The 17,267-nt window shown below is 46.7% G+C and overlaps 2 protein-coding genes across 2 annotated transcripts; both read left to right on the top strand.

The window, feature by feature from the left end:
• Positions 1 to 6,431: 6,431 nt before the first annotated feature.
• LOC119461040 (uncharacterized) lies at positions 6,432 to 9,462 on the top strand. The gene is made up of 2 exons (XM_049672099.1): positions 6,432 to 6,496; positions 8,624 to 9,462. Exons 1-2 carry the CDS (start codon positions 6,494 to 6,496, stop codon positions 9,182 to 9,184), a joined length of 564 nt encoding a protein of 187 aa, XP_049528056.1. The 5' UTR covers positions 6,432 to 6,493; the 3' UTR covers positions 9,185 to 9,462.
• A 4,657-nt stretch (positions 9,463 to 14,119) lies between these two features.
• LOC119461039 (uncharacterized) lies at positions 14,120 to 16,960 on the top strand. Its single transcript, XM_037722218.2, has one exon. It carries the CDS (start codon positions 14,703 to 14,705, stop codon positions 15,072 to 15,074), a length of 372 nt encoding a protein of 123 aa, XP_037578146.1. The 5' UTR covers positions 14,120 to 14,702; the 3' UTR covers positions 15,075 to 16,960.
• Positions 16,961 to 17,267: the final 307 nt, after the last annotated feature.

The following is a 17,267-nucleotide window of genomic DNA, read 5'->3' as shown; positions in this document are numbered from 1 at the left end:
CCATTACTATAAGCTTACCACGCAATGCCAATGTGCTTATATCCGTTTTTTGAACACGTGAGTCGGTGTGAGCATGCACGTGCATTGGCTTGGTGAGTGACGTATGCACCGAACCAATGCTTTCTAGAAAAAGAAGTGGACCCGGCTACGCCGAAATTTATTGGGCTATAGGCTTACCTTTCTTTCCACAAAATCCAATTCACCCATATCCGTTTTTTTTTTCATTGCGTGAATCTGTGTCAGCACGTGCATTAGCATGGCGAGTGAAGTGTGCAACGAAACAACGCTTTCCAGAGAAATGAGTAGAGCTGGCGCCGCCGAAATTTTTAGGAGTTAAAGGATTACTTTTTTCCCACAACAGCCAATCTACACATAGGCATTTTTTTTTCATCGCGTAAATTGGTGTCGGCACCTGCACTATAGCATGAGGTGTGACGTGTGCACCGAACCAACGCTTTCTAGAGAATTTAGATGACCTGGGTTCGCCGAAATTTTAATGGACTATAAGCTTACCTTACCATTACTATAAGCTTACCACGCAATGCCAATGTGCTTATATCCGTTTTTTGAACACGTGAGTCGGTGTGAGCATGCACGTGCATTGGCTTGGTGAGTGACGTATGCACCGAACCAATGCTTTCTAGAAAAAGAAGTGGACCCGGCTACGCCGAAATTTATTGGGCTATAGGCTTACCTTTCTTTCCACAAAATCCAATTCACCCATATCCGTTTTTTTTTTCATTGCGTGAATCTGTGTCAGCACGTGCATTAGCATGGCGAGTGAAGTGTGCAACGAAACAACGCTTTCCAGAGAAATGAGTAGAGCTGGCGCCGCCGAAATTTTTAGGAGTTAAAGGATTACTTTTTTCCCACAGCAGCCAATCTACACATAGGCATTTTTTTTTCATCGCGTAAATTGGTGTCGGCACCTGCACTATAGCATGAGGTGTGACGTGTGCACCGAACCAACGCTTTCTAGAGAATTTAGATGACCTGGGTTCGCCGAAATTTTAATGGACTATAAGCTTACCTTACCATTACTATAAGCTTACCACGCAATGCCAATGTGCTTATATCCGTTTTTTGAACACGTGAGTCGGTGTGAGCATGCACGTGCATTGGCTTGGTGAGTGACGTATGCACCGAACCAATGCTTTCTAGAAAAAGAAGTGGACCCGGCTACGCCGAAATTTATTGGGCTATAGGCTTACCTTTCTTTCCACAAAATCCAATTCACCCATATCCGTTTTTTTTTTCATTGCGTGAATCTGTGTCAGCACGTGCATTAGCATGGCGAGTGAAGTGTGCAACGAAACAACGCTTTCCAGAGAAATGAGTAGAGCTGGCGCCGCCGAAATTTTTAGGAGTTAAAGGATTACTTTTTTCCCACAGCAGCCAATCTACACATAGGCATTTTTTTTTCATCGCGTAAATTGGTGTCGGCACCTGCACTATAGCATGAGGTGTGACGTGTGCACCGAACCAACGCTTTCTAGAGAATTTAGATGACCTGGGTTCGCCGAAATTTTAATGGACTATAAGCTTACCTTACCATTACTATAAGCTTACCACGCAATGCCAATGTGCTTATATCCGTTTTTTGAACACGTGAGTCGGTGTGAGCATGCACGTGCATTGGCTTGGTGAGTGACGTATGCACCGAACCAATGCTTTCTAGAAAAAGAAGTGGACCCGGCTACGCCGAAATTTATTGGGCTATAGGCTTACCTTTCTTTCCACAAAATCCAATTCACCCATATCCGTTTTTTTTTTCATTGCGTGAATCTGTGTCAGCACGTGCATTAGCATGGCGAGTGAAGTGTGCAACGAAACAACGCTTTCCAGAGAAATGAGTAGAGCTGGCGCCGCCGAAATTTTTAGGAGTTAAAGGATTACTTTTTTCCCACAGCAGCCAATCTACACATAGGCATTTTTTTTTTCATCGCGTAAATTGGTGTCGGCACCTGCACTATAGCATGAGGTGTGACGTGTGCACCGAACCAACGCTTTCTAGAGAATTTAGATGACCTGGGTTCGCCGAAATTTTAATGGACTATAAGCTTACCTTACCATTACTATAAGCTTACCACGCAATGCCAATGTGCTTATATCCGTTTTTTGAACACGTGAGTCGGTGTGAGCATGCACGTGCATTGGCTTGGTGAGTGACGTATGCACCGAACCAATGCTTTCTAGAAAAAGAAGTGGACCCGGCTACGCCGAAATTTATTGGGCTATAGGCTTACCTTTCTTTCCACAAAATCCAATTCACCCATATCCGTTTTTTTTTTCATTGCGTGAATCTGTGTCAGCACGTGCATTAGCATGGCGAGTGAAGTGTGCAACGAAACAACGCTTTCCAGAGAAATGAGTAGAGCTGGCGCCGCCGAAATTTTTAGGAGTTAAAGGATTACTTTTTTCCCACAGCAGCCAATCTACACATAGGCATTTTTTTTTCATCGCGTAAATTGGTGTCGGCACCTGCACTATAGCATGAGGTGTGACGTGTGCACCGAACCAACGCTTTCTAGAGAATTTAGATGACCTGGGTTCGCCGAAATTTTAATGGACTATAAGCTTACCTTACCATTACTATAAGCTTACCACGCAATGCCAATGTGCTTATATCCGTTTTTTGAACACGTGAGTCGGTGTGAGCATGCACGTGCATTGGCTTGGTGAGTGACGTATGCACCGAACCAATGCTTTCTAGAAAAAGAAGTGGACCCGGCTACGCCGAAATTTATTGGGCTATAGGCTTACCTTTCTTTCCACAAAATCCAATTCACCCATATCCGTTTTTTTTTTCATTGCGTGAATCTGTGTCAGCACGTGCATTAGCATGGCGAGTGAAGTGTGCAACGAAACAACGCTTTCCAGAGAAATGAGTAGAGCTGGCGCCGCCGAAATTTTTAGGAGTTAAAGGATTACTTTTTTCCCACAGCAGCCAATCTACACATAGGCATTTTTTTTTCATCGCGTAAATTGGTGTCGGCACCTGCACTATAGCATGAGGTGTGACGTGTGCACCGAACCAACGCTTTCTAGAGAATTTAGATGACCTGGGTTCGCCGAAATTTTAATGGACTATAAGCTTACCTTACCATTACTATAAGCTTACCACGCAATGCCAATGTGCTTATATCCGTTTTTTGAACACGTGAGTCGGTGTGAGCATGCACGTGCATTAGCTTGGTGAGTGACGTATGCACCGAACCAATGCTTTCTAGAAAAAGAAGTGGACCCGGCTACGCCGAAATTTATTGGGCTATAGGCTTACCTTTCTTTCCACAAAATCCAATTCACCCATATCCGTTTTTTTTTTCATTGCGTGAATCTGTGTCAGCACGTGCATTAGCATGGCGAGTGAAGTGTGCAACGAAACAACGCTTTCCAGAGAAATGAGTAGAGCTGGCGCCGCCGAAATTTTTAGGAGTTAAAGGATTACTTTTTTCCCACAGCAGCCAATCTACACATAGGCATTTTTTTTTCATCGCGTAAATTGGTGTCGGCACCTGCACTATAGCATGAGGTGTGACGTGTGCACCGAACCAACGCTTTCTAGAGAATTTAGATGACCTGGGTTCGCCGAAATTTTAATGGACTATAAGCTTACCTTACCATTACTATAAGCTTACCACGCAATGCCAATGTGCTTATATCCGTTTTTTGAACACGTGAGTCGGTGTGAGCATGCACGTGCATTAGCTTGGTGAGTGGCGTATGCAACGAACCAGCGCTTGTCAGAGTAGTGAGTAGACCTGACTGCGCTGAAATTATAATGGGCTCTAGGCTTAGCATTCTTTCCGCGGAAGTCAATCGATGTCAGCATGTGCATTATCACGAGGATTGATGTATGCGCTGAACCAGTGCTTTCCAGAGAAGTGAGTGAACCTGGCTTCGCCGAAATTATAATGAGCTTTACAGTAAACTTTTTTTTTCAAGGCCAATTGCGCATATAACCGTTTATTCATCGCGTAAATTGGCGTCATCACATGCTTGACATGGTGTCATCAAACGAAGGTTTGACATGCGTCAAGCCTTCGTTTTCCAGAGAAGTGGGTGAAGACGGCTACGCCGACATTTTAAGGGCTATAGATAAGCTTACCTTTTGGCGGGAAAGCCAATTCATCGCATATCCACCTATTCATGGCGTGTCAGCACTTATATTAGCGCGGGGAGTGATGTATGCGCCGAACGAACGCTTTCCAGAGAAGTTTGTAACATGCTTTAGGCTTACCTTTTCCCGGTAAGGCCAATCTGCGCATGTCCGTTTATTCATCGTGTGAATGGGTGTCAGCATGTGTATTAGCATGGGGAGTGATGCATTCTCCGAACCAGTGCCTACCAGAGAAGTGAGTGGACCTGACGGCGCCGACATTAGAATGGCCTATAGGACTACTTTTTTTTATTGCGATAGCAATTATATGGACACTTCAACCGGATTTCTGCCGTCGGCGTCGCCGTCGCCGTCGGCGTCGCCGTGAGGTTCCGTATAGATAAAATCTTCGCCGCGCGCCGTATGCCCCAGCGGAAGCGTGCGGGGACGCGCGCTATCACGGAGAGCGAACGCACTCAATCTCCCACGCGCAAGCAAGGAAGCGGAAAGCCAGCGCCGGAGGGAGCAGGGGGGGGGGGGGGGGGCACTTCTCTGCCAACAACCGCGCTCGCACAGTCTCTTATCTCTCCCACGCGCAAGCAAGGAAGCGGTAAGCCAGCGCCGGAGGGAGCGGGGGGGGGGGGGGGGGGGCACTTCTACGCTGCCAACAACCGCGATCGTCGCTCGCTCGCACCGTCTCTTATCTCCACACGGCTCTGACCTTTATGCGCCGGCTCAGTTTCCGTTGAAGCGATAGACCGCACGTACGTTCGCCGCTGCGGCGTATCCGCTTGCTGCCAGAGTTTTGACGGTCGTTGTCTGCAGTCATTCAGTGTGAGCTATTCATGTTTGTTTGTGCGCGCTCACACCACGCTTGTTCATTCAGTTAGTAATAGTCGGGCCACATTTTCCAACGCACGCTACACATGCAATGCTGCCCGGATCGGCAGTGCAGCGCTACAGATGTGTCCCTTCGCACGCGCTGCCCACGGGAAGCGCTTCTCATCAACACCACCGTTTCACACGCGCCTTCTCGTGGTCATCGAGTCTCTCGTCATGTCGGTCTACTTACGCCGCAGCACACCTGCTTACTTAATCAGCTCATGTTTACTACAATTCATATTGCTACCAAAGCCGCTCACCTTACTTCGTATGACATTGCTGTGTTGCTATCGCATTCATTGCTTCGCCCTTAGGGCGAAACTGTGACATTTTTTTAAAGCAAACTTTTCAATGTCTCACCGATTCGTCCGTGAGCGCCGAAAATGCTCTGCAGAAAAGCCAACTTACACAATCGAACTATCTCGCATCTCTGCGCGCGATCGTAGAACACTACAGTTTACATTCGCAGTTGTACCGATAAAAACAATGGGAACTGCAACGCCACGCTACCCAGCCGAACTGTATATATCTGCATTGCATTACGCACGTCACGCAATGCATTCCCGGCTGTCACCATTGTTAGGCCGCGGGTGCAGCGCATGGCAGAAGAGGCTGCCGTACGCGAACTTAAGCGTGAGCGCGATCGTGCCCGTAAGGCCGATCCCGTGTATCGGCAACGGCATGCAGTCCGTGAAAGTGTGAGTGTCTGCGTGTAATCAACGGCTACACGATCTAAAATAAAGGCCATGCAACTTAACTAAATGTATCTTCATTCAACTTCGACGTTCAAAATATACAATCGTAAACAAGCAATCAAATCACATATGCGTCGCATCGGGTCGCTAACCATTTCTTGGGTTGGTTGCGTGGCCGTTGGCTTTGGACTTTGACTTTGATTCAATTTGCATTGGCGAAAGCTTCGCGTTCAACCATCTTTCTTTAAGAAAGGGGCTTTGATTTTTTTTCAGGAAAGGCAATCTGCGCATATTTGTTTATTCATCACGTAAATCGACATCAGCACGTCCATTAGCATGAGGATTAATGTATGGCCGAAGGAGCGCTTTCCATAATAGTGAAGTTACCTCGTTTCGCCGACATCATGGTGGGCTATTGCTTACGTTTTCCTTTTTCTTTTTTTTTTCGAGGCGGTCGGGAGCCAATCGGCGCATATCCATTTATTCGTCGCTGAAATCGGAGTCAGCAAGTGCATTACCATGGGGATTGATGTATACACCGAACTACCGGCTCTGCACACCATGCATGACACTCCGACTGAAATCTCTCTGGGAGGCCGTTCCGGCGAGAAAGGTCGCAGAGTGATAAAGACTCTTTGACGTCCAGAAACACCATTGTTCTTGTCAAAATAATCAGGTCAGGCTATCGTCTCCGTTTCTATCTATCAATGCCGACAATCGGGTCGCTGCACGCGGGACAATCGCGATCGACTAGTGCTGCACGATCGCAGCTACACACTGAACCTTCAAGAGCACGACGCGCTACAGCGAAGGCCAAATGGTGAGATTTTTTTAGGCTGCTACATTTTGATCATTTCATTTCATGATTAGGCGGGGCAGCTACGGAATGCGCCATTTTGAATGCTTTGAATGCTTTTCCGCCTTGTTAATTACACACCCTCTGCTAGAAGGCTGGGGTCGGATGACTATTCAGTATAACAAACCACGTTTGAACAACTGTACGCTCAAATCCTTTAATAAGGAAAAGATAACAGTGGTACAAAGCGCATGGTCTTGAAGTCAAAGGAAGAAGATAGGGCACCTGTGCTAAGGAAATTTAAAGAGAACTGTTCTTCGATATATTGATGCGAAATCATCAAATGCTCATTAAGCGAGAAAGCCGGCGTCTGTAGCATCGAACGGTACCTAAATTCTCATTGGCTGCGATGCCACGTCACGTGTGCGCCTCGACGGAGTACAGCGGGCGAAAGGGTCCACCTTCTGCCGCGCTGGCCCGCCAGGTGTTGCAGAGGGTAGAAGGCATCACCGCGACGTCACATCACCCTCGCTCTTGTTCTCAGAAGCCTGTGTTGTCCTAGATAGCAAGCCTGTGCACTCTACTTTATGACGTCATGCTACTTGGACCGAACTGTCCATTGTCAAGCCCGGCGTGATGAAACCTGTGGCGTCAAAATCACCGCGGCTTATTCGGGAGCGTCCCCATTAGATTCTATGGCAGTCGGGCTTGGTAGCTTGACGTCACGTATTGAAATGCATCGGCCTTGTGCTATCTGGGAGGCGTTGGCCAAGCGTCTCAACGCGCTCGCTTGCCCGCGAGGAGTTGACAACTCGAAGGACCGCTCGGCGGCATTAAATTGGGCATTAATGTTTTCCTTCGCATTCACAACTCGTAAGAAGTGCGTAGGCATCCTCGGATTTTGTTTGGCGTTTAGAGGTTAACAAGAATATCAATGTTATTATATGAAATATAACTTGGCAATAACTTTTCTCTGTTTTTCTTTCTTTTTTTTTCTTTCTTTTTTGCTGTGACGATGTGTATTTATTTCTTTAAAGCTGAGGAAATACAAAAGGAAATATGCCTTTGAGTTCTGGTGTTTGCGCAGAGCCTAAGAGACCGACAGATATTTAAAAGAACCGATCGTTTCTATTTACAAAACAATAAAATGTGTATTTTAAATAAAATCGTTGGAAATTAATATTGATTTATTTATTTCGTCGTATAACGCGTGGTAATTATCGATGGAAAACTAAATAACGGAAGCATCGAGCTCGCCCTAGCAGAAATAAGGGCTTGATCGAGACTGCCAACAAATGTGTATTAGGGAGCTTTCAGAGCGCGTTCTTTGAATAAGTGTATCTGGGGACCACGTATCATTGTAGCCGACAGGAGTTTAACAGCAAGACGATGGTACCTAACTACCAAATAGCTACACAGTGCCCGGACTCGTTGCCTGAAAGTTTCAGTATGCTCTTTCTTTTTTCTTTTTTTTTTATCTCTCCGCTAGCTTCTTTGTTGCATGATGTTCGTTCTTTGCTGTCCTTAGGAGTATGCCACAACGTGAATACTTCATCTCATTACATGGACCATTTTTTACGGGTGTCATTATGCTCACTAATTAACTCTGAATAATGCACGCACTCTAAACGAGACATATGGTGAGGCTTTCCGTCGTCAGGGCTGTCTTCTTGTTCCATTGTCACTTCGGATTATTATCCTTCGTTTCTTTATTAGATGTGAAATATGGTAAAGTCTGGCTACAAAACAGCCTGGCTATCTCAATATCTTGGCTAGGACAAACACGGGAAATAAAAATATGTTATGAAGTTACTAAACGTTTATAACGTTTAACGAAATAACAAAACACTATGAAAGCAAGGCCATACACAACGAGAAAAGAATAGAGAAAAGGAAAGGAATGTTATGTTTACGAGAACAACACAAGCGTCCTTCTAACATTAGCGTATATTCTACTAAAACGCTGGAACAGACAGAAACACGACACAGACAAAGGACAACTGGTTTTATACTTGTCTGTTTTGTGTATGTGTGTAGTTATAATACAAAACCAATTAGCTCTACATTTACTCCTAAGGCATTACCTTTATACAATCTATGAAAAATTTTGGTTCGGTTGATTTGCATTTAGGACCTCGTTTTATGTTCCAGCCTACTCCTTCCTCGCATCCGGTGCTGAATCAAACGAGGGCCACCACATTGGACCCACTGCGCTTCGACAATTACGACGTGCCTTCAGCTTCAGACATGGAAGCCTTTCTTGGTGAGACCGCCACCTACAAACTTTCATTGAGTTACAGGCCCGCACAAGTTGTGATCATGGGTGTTGCGAGGTGGTTCGGTCGCATCGTGGCTCAGCGCATCGTCAGGCACTCAAGAAGCAACCACTGTGGAGGTCAGCAGCTCCTGACGCTCGACATGGTCATGTTTCTGCTGACCGAGAGATACGAGCTGCAGCATTGCTCGATCGAGATCTACGTCAGCCATTTCCCCAGCTTCTCGAAGCTCTTCATGGACGACCTCGAAACGCAGTGCCGGGATTTAGGGAAGGCATTACAGAGTTTCGATGTCAAGTACGCCGCGGTTTGGGACTGGGAGTCGTTGAACGACTTCCGCGTGCGAGTGTCGGAGACAGGGGTGAAGTTACAAAGCATGAGCGGCGCGGATTGGACGTTTTTGAGGACACTGGAAAGTGAGTGGGTGATTGCGTGAAGCCGGCGAGTGATTCACACATTGTGGCATCTGCACCTTTATTCTCCGATCACCCACTTTGCTTCCAGCGCTGTCTAGTTATTGGCACAGTGCCGGGTGAACCGAGCTACATTAGTTGTCAACCAAGAACAGATGCAAACTAAGATTAAGGAGGCGTCATCACTCCGGTTATTCTCGCGATCCGGGTGAAGAGGGGTAGGGGAACGTAAAAAGTGATGACCTTATTCGACGTCTGCTCAAATGACATGGGAATCTACAGTTGCATCTTGAGGCTTGACTCCGTCTAGGTTCGTCATGGAACTGTGCGTTGTACAAACGAACCATAAACATTTGGCCTGCAGCGTGCTCTTTTCCTTCGAAATAAACGCTAGACGTCTTTTCAATCATGGTAAGTTTGAGTGTGCTTCTCAAAGTTCGACGAGTTAGTCCTACGAATTTGAATTTGAATTTACTTGCAGCAAACAGCGACAAAGGCAGTGCTGCTGGTGACCCGAAAGAAAAGTCGTTCAGGACAGCTTGTGGGGTCTTGGCCGCCACAACAGTGAGCCGTCTCTAGTGGGGCCATAGTTTCTGAGAAACTAAAACCCCTCTAACTGGCGTCAGAAGTGTTTGAGAATCACTCTAGGGTTGTGCAGACCATTACGGTTGTTAACGCTGTGAGGATATTTTGCAGCGGCACTTGCTTACCGTAACCGTTACCGCCTGATGGCGGATACGCAGTCGCATGTCCGTGGCGCAGTCAGGCTAGTGCTTGCCCATATTCAGGCGTAACTAGCCCATATTCACAATAATGATCATAGGCTAAAACTGCTTGTGAGAGCAGATGCCTGCGAATGCGATGTTGGGCTTATTATTAGCGAAAGCTGTCCTCCAATGGCGAAAAGCATGCACAAAGTAAGACATACTTGGTGAATTGTCCTTTTGTGAACAGCTATGGTGATACAGCAGTAATGCAAGCTAAAGTTTGCTTTTGCAGCTTCTGTTACACACACACACACACACACACACACACACACACACACACACACACACACACACACACACACACACTATATATATATATATATATATATATATATATATATATATATGTTCAATCTGAGTGGTTTGCTGTTAGGATACCTCTGGGAAAGGGGGGAGGGGGGTGACAGACAACACGGTTCGGCATGCTCTGCTAGATTGCTTAATGAAGCATGAAATTTTACTCATCAAACTACCAATACGCAATTAGGTGATTTATAAAAATAAACTGTCCCTGATAACTTATATTCGCATATTCAAAGACTCTCAGATGTAGCCTGGCTGTACAGAAAGCAAGTACATCGCCCCCTCCTCCCCCGCCAATTGAAGCTTGGCGATACCCTTCCTAAATATCTGCTGTCAAATACCTTGGCGCCAAAGTAGTTTCATCTCACAAAGCATTAGCAAGATCTTTTTTAGAAATTAAATTATGGGGTTTTACGTGCCAAAACCAGTTCTGATTATGAGGCGCGCCGTAGTGGGGGACTCCGGAAATTTGGACCATCTGGGGTTCTTTAATGTGCGCCTAAATCAAAGTACACGGGTGTTTTTGCATTTCGCCCCCATCGAAATGCGGCCGCCGTGGCCGGGATTCGATCCCGCGACCTCGTGCTCAGCAGCCCAACACCAAGGCTTTTTTTTTTTTTTTTTTTTTTTTTTAATAGCAAGTATAACGTAAATGTAAGTCACTGCGATCTCTGAGACTGGTTAGACGTACCTTGAACACTGACTAGCTTCAGTTTTGCAATTGTAAATTTGTGCGAAAGTCATGCTTAAAATTGGGCTATTTGGTGGAGTTTCATCTTATGGGAAGTTCACCAACTAGACCAGTGCTGAAGGTGCACAAGTACGCATACGGCCTCGTTAACGCCCCAGAGCACATGGAAGGGCACTGCGGCAGATGCAAATGTAAGCCCAATATTTCGCCGACACTTCAGTTCTAGGAGCATCGTGGATAAAAACGAATAGAAACATTTTGGAAGCCTCCGCCATGACATGTGGAAGTGTAGGCGTGTGTCAGCGCCCCGTCTATCACCTGGACATGGCAAGAAGTGAATTCTCTGAGCGGAAGACAGTCGCTGCTTTTTCATGGTTTCTTGTACAATGTGTTTTCAAGTAAACGCCAATTGTTTGCGCTTCACCTGTTCAGTGTCGTTCCTCTGTGTTCATAGTAATTCTCGGGTTTCACGCGCCAAAACCACAAACTGGTTATGAGACACGGCGTAGTAGGGTACTACGGTTCACGATCATTCTTGCATTTCGCCACCATCAAAATGCAACCACTGCTGCCAGGATCGACCCCTGCGACCTCGAGCTCAGTATCACAACGTCCCGCCCACTAAGCTACCATGGCGAGTCTTCTGTGTGCGTCTTTGTTGGGGTTGTTTTCTTGTAAAAAAAATTATGGGGTTTTACGTGCCAAAACCACGATCTGATTATGAGGCACGCCCTAGTGGGGGACTCCGGAATAATTTGGACCCCCTGGGGTTCCTAACGTGCACGTAAATCTTAGTACAAGGGTATATTCTCATTTCACCCCCCATCGAAATGCGGCTGCCGCGGCCGGGATTTGATTCCGCGATCTCGTGCTTAGCAGCCCAACACCATAGTCACTAAGCAACCACGGTGGGTTGTTTCCTTGTGCTAGCGCAATAAGCTACATCGGGACTGACAGTAAATAAATAAAATGCTAATTCGTTGATTTTCGTTTATTAGCTACATGCACTATACTCGCGGAATGAAACGCGACGGGGCCCCTTGAAGTAGAACACTCCACGTGCGCAATTACTCGAGAGTACCATGTCATGTCGCCAATAACCTGGGCCGCATTCACAAAAGGCTGTTACTCTATAATTACACGTAAGGGCAAATTTCAGCTAATCTTGATGCTGGCCATGTTAATAGTGAAAGCAGCCATAACCAATGGTAAAGAGCACTTGCCAACAAAAGTCTTTGTGAATTCAGCTCCTGATCACTAAAGGTGATTCTGACTCTGGTCTTAATGTACGAGGCAAAATCACGCTGATGTAGCATGAACTTTTTTTACCAATCAATCAATCAATCAATCAATCAATCTATCTATCTATCTATCTATCTATCTATCTATCTATCTATCATTATTTATCCAGAAAATCTGTATGGTCTTCAGGGCTAAAAGTCCGCTCTAGGCAGCTTGACTGGGTCCCTGAAGACCTTTACATTGGCAGTATGCGACGTTCATTCAACAATCATACAGCCGAGAAAATGAAAGCAAACATGTCGCAGTTACAATGGATGTTGGCACTAGGATATCAGATTTACTATACGAAGCACACGAAATAAATTGATCATAATAATTTACACACTCTAAATGCACAAGAAGTCTTTGTAGCTGAAATAAGCATGTAAAATTAATTATGAAGAATACGAGAATCGAAATTCAAAAGACATATCGTATAAGACGGTAAAAACGAAGGAATGCTAATTAGGAAGTCTAAAATCGAAGCGTTTCATTCTGTTTGTATAGTACACTTATGCCTGCAATAACGTCAGCCTATTCAAGCAATCCGCCACAGTTTACTTGTAAAAATAGAAACAGAAAAAAAGGTTACATTTTTTAATGAAGCGTGCTCTGAGTATTCATAAACGCAAATTCAACACTCTTGGGCGAATGTGGGCGTCGCGCCGATACCACAGAACTTGCTCGGAACAGGCGGATATTCGCAGAATGATAAAATGTGAGTTCCGCCTGGGTTAAACCGGAAACGCGGGCGAAGTCTCCTAATAAGAGCACATGGCTACCGGAAGCAGGAAGTTCGCATCTTCAGAGCCTGGGAGCACGACTGAGCATTACCGCGAGGCCAACAACAACTGTTTCCTCGAGCTGTCCTCTTTCGCATAGGCCTGGCTGTGACGTGCCGTCGACTACGCGACACCCATGAAACCGGACTCTGTCTGACCTTCACCAGAAAGACAGCCAACGTTGTTAAAGCAAATTATATATATAAAAAAGAAGCTGCTTACGAAGCGAAACACGACGACTTCGACGCCCAGTTTTCTTGAAATCGCCCCAAGCCTCTGCAGAAGAACGAATTAGACTTTCCGCGTTCTTTATTTTGTAACCCCAAAGTCTGGAGAGAAGAGGCTGGTTCTGGAAAGTGAAACTAGCGAAAGAACGCCGCGGAGTTATAAGGGTTTTCCTTCGACGTTTTTGCTAAAGAGTGTTTCATTGTCAACTCTGCCAAAAAGGAATGCGTCGTGCACAAGCCACGCCGCTGTAGTAAACACTGGGGTTCCTGAAATCATCCAGAGAAGCTCTAGCTGAAACTACAGTTATATATATCACCGCTAATGCACGTTGCCTGCGCGCCTAACGTATCTGAGGGCCCGGCCCGGGCCCGAAACAATTTAGCTCACCCGGTACAAAGGTCCCGACATCAAGGTGCATGCCACCTCTGTTTTGGGCAACCCCTATTCAACCCAGGGAGGGATCGCATTTCGAACAGATAATCTTGGCTGCCGCCCGCCGGATTCGGCAATGTCACGGCGGCGCGTGCCTACAGTGAAGATGTATTGTGAAAGATGAGGTACAAAACTGGAAAAGCAGCGACGCGAGTTGGCACAGACAAAGAAAAAAGAAAAAGAAGAAAAAGTGAGGTTGGTTTAGAAGAGACAAAAACAATGGGAGAGGGAGTGAAAATACGACACACAAGGAAAAAGGATTAAGCGAGAGCCGTAACGGGAACGGAAAGAAGTCAAGGAGGGGAGAAGGGGGAAGGGAGGGGGGGCGGGGAGGGGGTAGGCAGTGCGGTACGCTGGAAAGGCGCTCTCACGAGGCAAGCATGCACGAGCGTATAGTTGGGCCACGTCGGAGCTGACGTGCGGGGCTTTGAAGTAGAGGGCTTGCGCCGTCGGGTGGCGTGTGTGAAGGGGGGGGAGGCGGCGTGAGAGAGGACGACCGCAATAGCGCGGCGTTTCCTGCGCTGATAACGCCGTCGGCCCGCTCGCGCTCGCCGCCCGTATACGATGGTCTCAAAGTGCGCTCTGCCGACCCTCACAACCCCTGGCCGGCGTTCTACGCTATCGTTGCGCCTCTATTAAAGGACGACGGCTCCGAACGCCGGCGTGCGCATCTTCCCTGTACTACGTGGCTCGGCTCCTTTCGGTCGGCGTTAGGCGGCTGGAACACCTGTATAGCAGCAAGCAGCGCACACCGGCCGGCGCTCGTCGGACGACTGTGACAACACCGACCTTCAACAGCGCTCCGGTCTCTCCCGCAATCCAGGCCCACCGTTGCCGCCTCACACAGCGAGGACTACAAAGCAAGCCTTCGCTCTCCGCATCGGCCGGATCGGAGAAGGAGCCGCGAACCCTTCCTCTCGACAGGCATTGTTCTCGGAGTGCAAGCGGCGAAACCCCTTGGAGAAAGTGCACGTGACACCTGCGACGCTGTCAGTTCCTTACCTTCGCACAGCGGCGGCAGTGTACGAGTGCGAAGCCGCTTCGCAGGAAAGAAATAATGGAGTGCTACGAAGACCCCGAGAATCCTGGCCAGGTCTACGTCCGCCTCCTCCGTCAAGACCTGCTGGAAGAGCTAGTGCTGTCCAAGAAGCGCGGAAGACTGGTCGTGATCCTGGTTGGCGAGGAGTTCCTCGTGTACCGGCCGACCAACGGCACCAAGATGACATCTCCGCCTAACGTCGACCTGCTGGTCAAGGACATTTGCAAGGTACTCGGCCGAGACCATTGGAACGCAGCCGGCAGGAACCACGCGACGAAAGATTCGTCGGTGCACATCTTCACGGACATGGACCTCTACGAACTCTCGGACTTGCTGGCAAAGGAACTGGACGTTAGAGTGTTCTGTCACTTGTTTCATCGGATAAGGTGATGCCGCATATTTGCCTGCAGCGCGACGTTTCGTTGCGACCAGTGGTGGATGCGACGTCACGATGGGACCAACATTTCTATGGACGCTTGCCACCGAAATGCTGAACGACACAGCAGCCCGAACTTCCAGCGAGCAGCAGTCGAAGGCTGACAAGTCCCACAGCTGTGCTTGCGGCTACGCAGCGAAATTGTTGCAAGGTTGAGAGAAAACCTAATTTGTTCGTCACATCAGCTGTCTGAATGCTTTTCCGGGCAGCTGTACTTTGGACGATTGTGTTGTATCCTCAGCAACGGCATCGGTCAATGTGTCAAGGGCAGCCGCCACGTGTTCAACGCAGGGGAATTTTTTTTTTTTTTATCGCCTTACTGGGTGGCTTGATTATATATGTGTATGCGTGCATGTTTGCGTGTGCTTCGTGTCCGAAACGGAACGTGATGCCGTGTTGATCATGCCGAAAGATCGTGATTTTAAGGGTGGTGGTGCGTGAAAAGAACCTTCGAGGGGTGTAACAGCATCGCCGCCTTGCTGGGCGTACCTTGCGCTAAGGTGCAGTCGAGTGTGGAAATACGCGCCGTGTCAACACGTGCGAAACCATTGCAGTGACCTTCCTGCGAGACAACGCGTCTAGCAGGACAACGTGTCTAGCAAGAACCGCCACGCGTGCAGTTTTCTTTCTTCTTTCTTTTCTTTTTGTTTTTCTTCTTTTTTTTTCGTGTTTTTCTTTTGGTACCGAGCAACTGTTGCAAATGACGAGGTCGAGAGAAAAACGAGACGCTTTGCCTGTTTTCATGCGTTGTTTTCTTCTATTTTTTTTTTTTTTTTGCCTTGTGCCCTGTGCCAATGGCTTTGGCACAGGACACAGGGTAGTTGTCGAACACATGGAGAAGGTCTTGCCCTGCACTGGAATTCCTTGCTGATATTTTTTTTTTCATATGGTTTTATTCACAGCTTGTCGTGATAATGCACGTCAATTTTTTTTTTTTAGAGGGCGATTTAACGATTGTCTAATTTTACATTTTAAACGATGTTAGCGGAGCGATAGAGTGACAGTGCCAAATGAAAGACCGTTTATATTGAAACAAACACCGCTCACCACGGGGACCCCCTGAATGACAAGCAGTATATTATTTAGTCTCATTTGAATGCTTGCGCAGACTTAAGATTCTCCGGGACATTTTGGAGCTTTCGAAGTAATCGGAGGTCCAGTCGCAAAGGGAAGCGGTCAGAACAAAGCTTTTGACAACGTGAGCCTGCAGTAAAAATCGCATTTGCTATCGTCTCTCCTGGGGTATTATTCGAGTCAAAGTAACCCGATGCATTTATCCTTCTTCGCTCGCACAACAACACATGCGAGTGCCTATTATGGTATAAGAGTGATTTGAAGGTTGATGTTTGCTGTTCACTGTGTTTAATTGAATTCGCTCTGAATTATGGTTATGGGCAACGTTAGCAGTCATACAAAAGAATCAAACCCTCGATGCCTAATACCGTGGTGCACTTTTGTAAAAAAAAAAAAAAAAAAAAAAAAAAGAAAAAAAAACTGTTTTACGATATTGAGACGTTTTAGCTGCTGTCCTGCACTGCATTCGTACTTTGAGTCATTACACTTCTGCTTCTTCTTCTAGTACTTATTTTTTCTTGCGGATTTTAGGCTTTTGGTGCACTTGCCATGGCTGGTTTCAAAACCGACGTTGTAAGAATCACGCTTTTGCTTCAGTGAACTGGGTCCACACAAAGAAAAAATGTAAACATAATAATAATCATAAATTGTTGCTTCAGTGCTGCACACGCACACACAAGCACATCGAAGTTTTAGTCTGTTTATTTTGTTAAGCACTGACTACCATGGATTTCGTACAAGGCAAATAAATGATGAGTTATACCTCCTTGAGTTCACGTCGTTGCCTCTGCGAATAGAGTATCGTTATCGGTCGCACGGCGCCCTTCTATCCGCAAAGTAGACCGCGCCCGGTTATCTCCACACGTTTCGTATCGTCACCGACTCAGCTAAAAAGAGTGTTTTCGATATCGTGCATTGCAGAACACATACTTCTTAGAGGCTTTATTAGTTGGACGAGAAATTGGCTTAGCGCGAGTATTGGGATTGTGTGGCACTGAAAATGACTGAAAATAGGATAAGAGGGAGATCAAGGAAGCCCAGTATCATGCAACAGCGTAAGCCGAGCTAACGAT

The sequence above is a fragment of the Dermacentor silvarum genome, chromosome 8 (genome assembly GCF_013339745.2).
Source record: "Dermacentor silvarum isolate Dsil-2018 chromosome 8, BIME_Dsil_1.4, whole genome shotgun sequence".
Taxonomy (NCBI): Eukaryota; Metazoa; Arthropoda; class Arachnida; order Ixodida; family Ixodidae; genus Dermacentor; species Dermacentor silvarum.
This window is presented reverse-complemented; position numbering and strand designations above follow the sequence as displayed.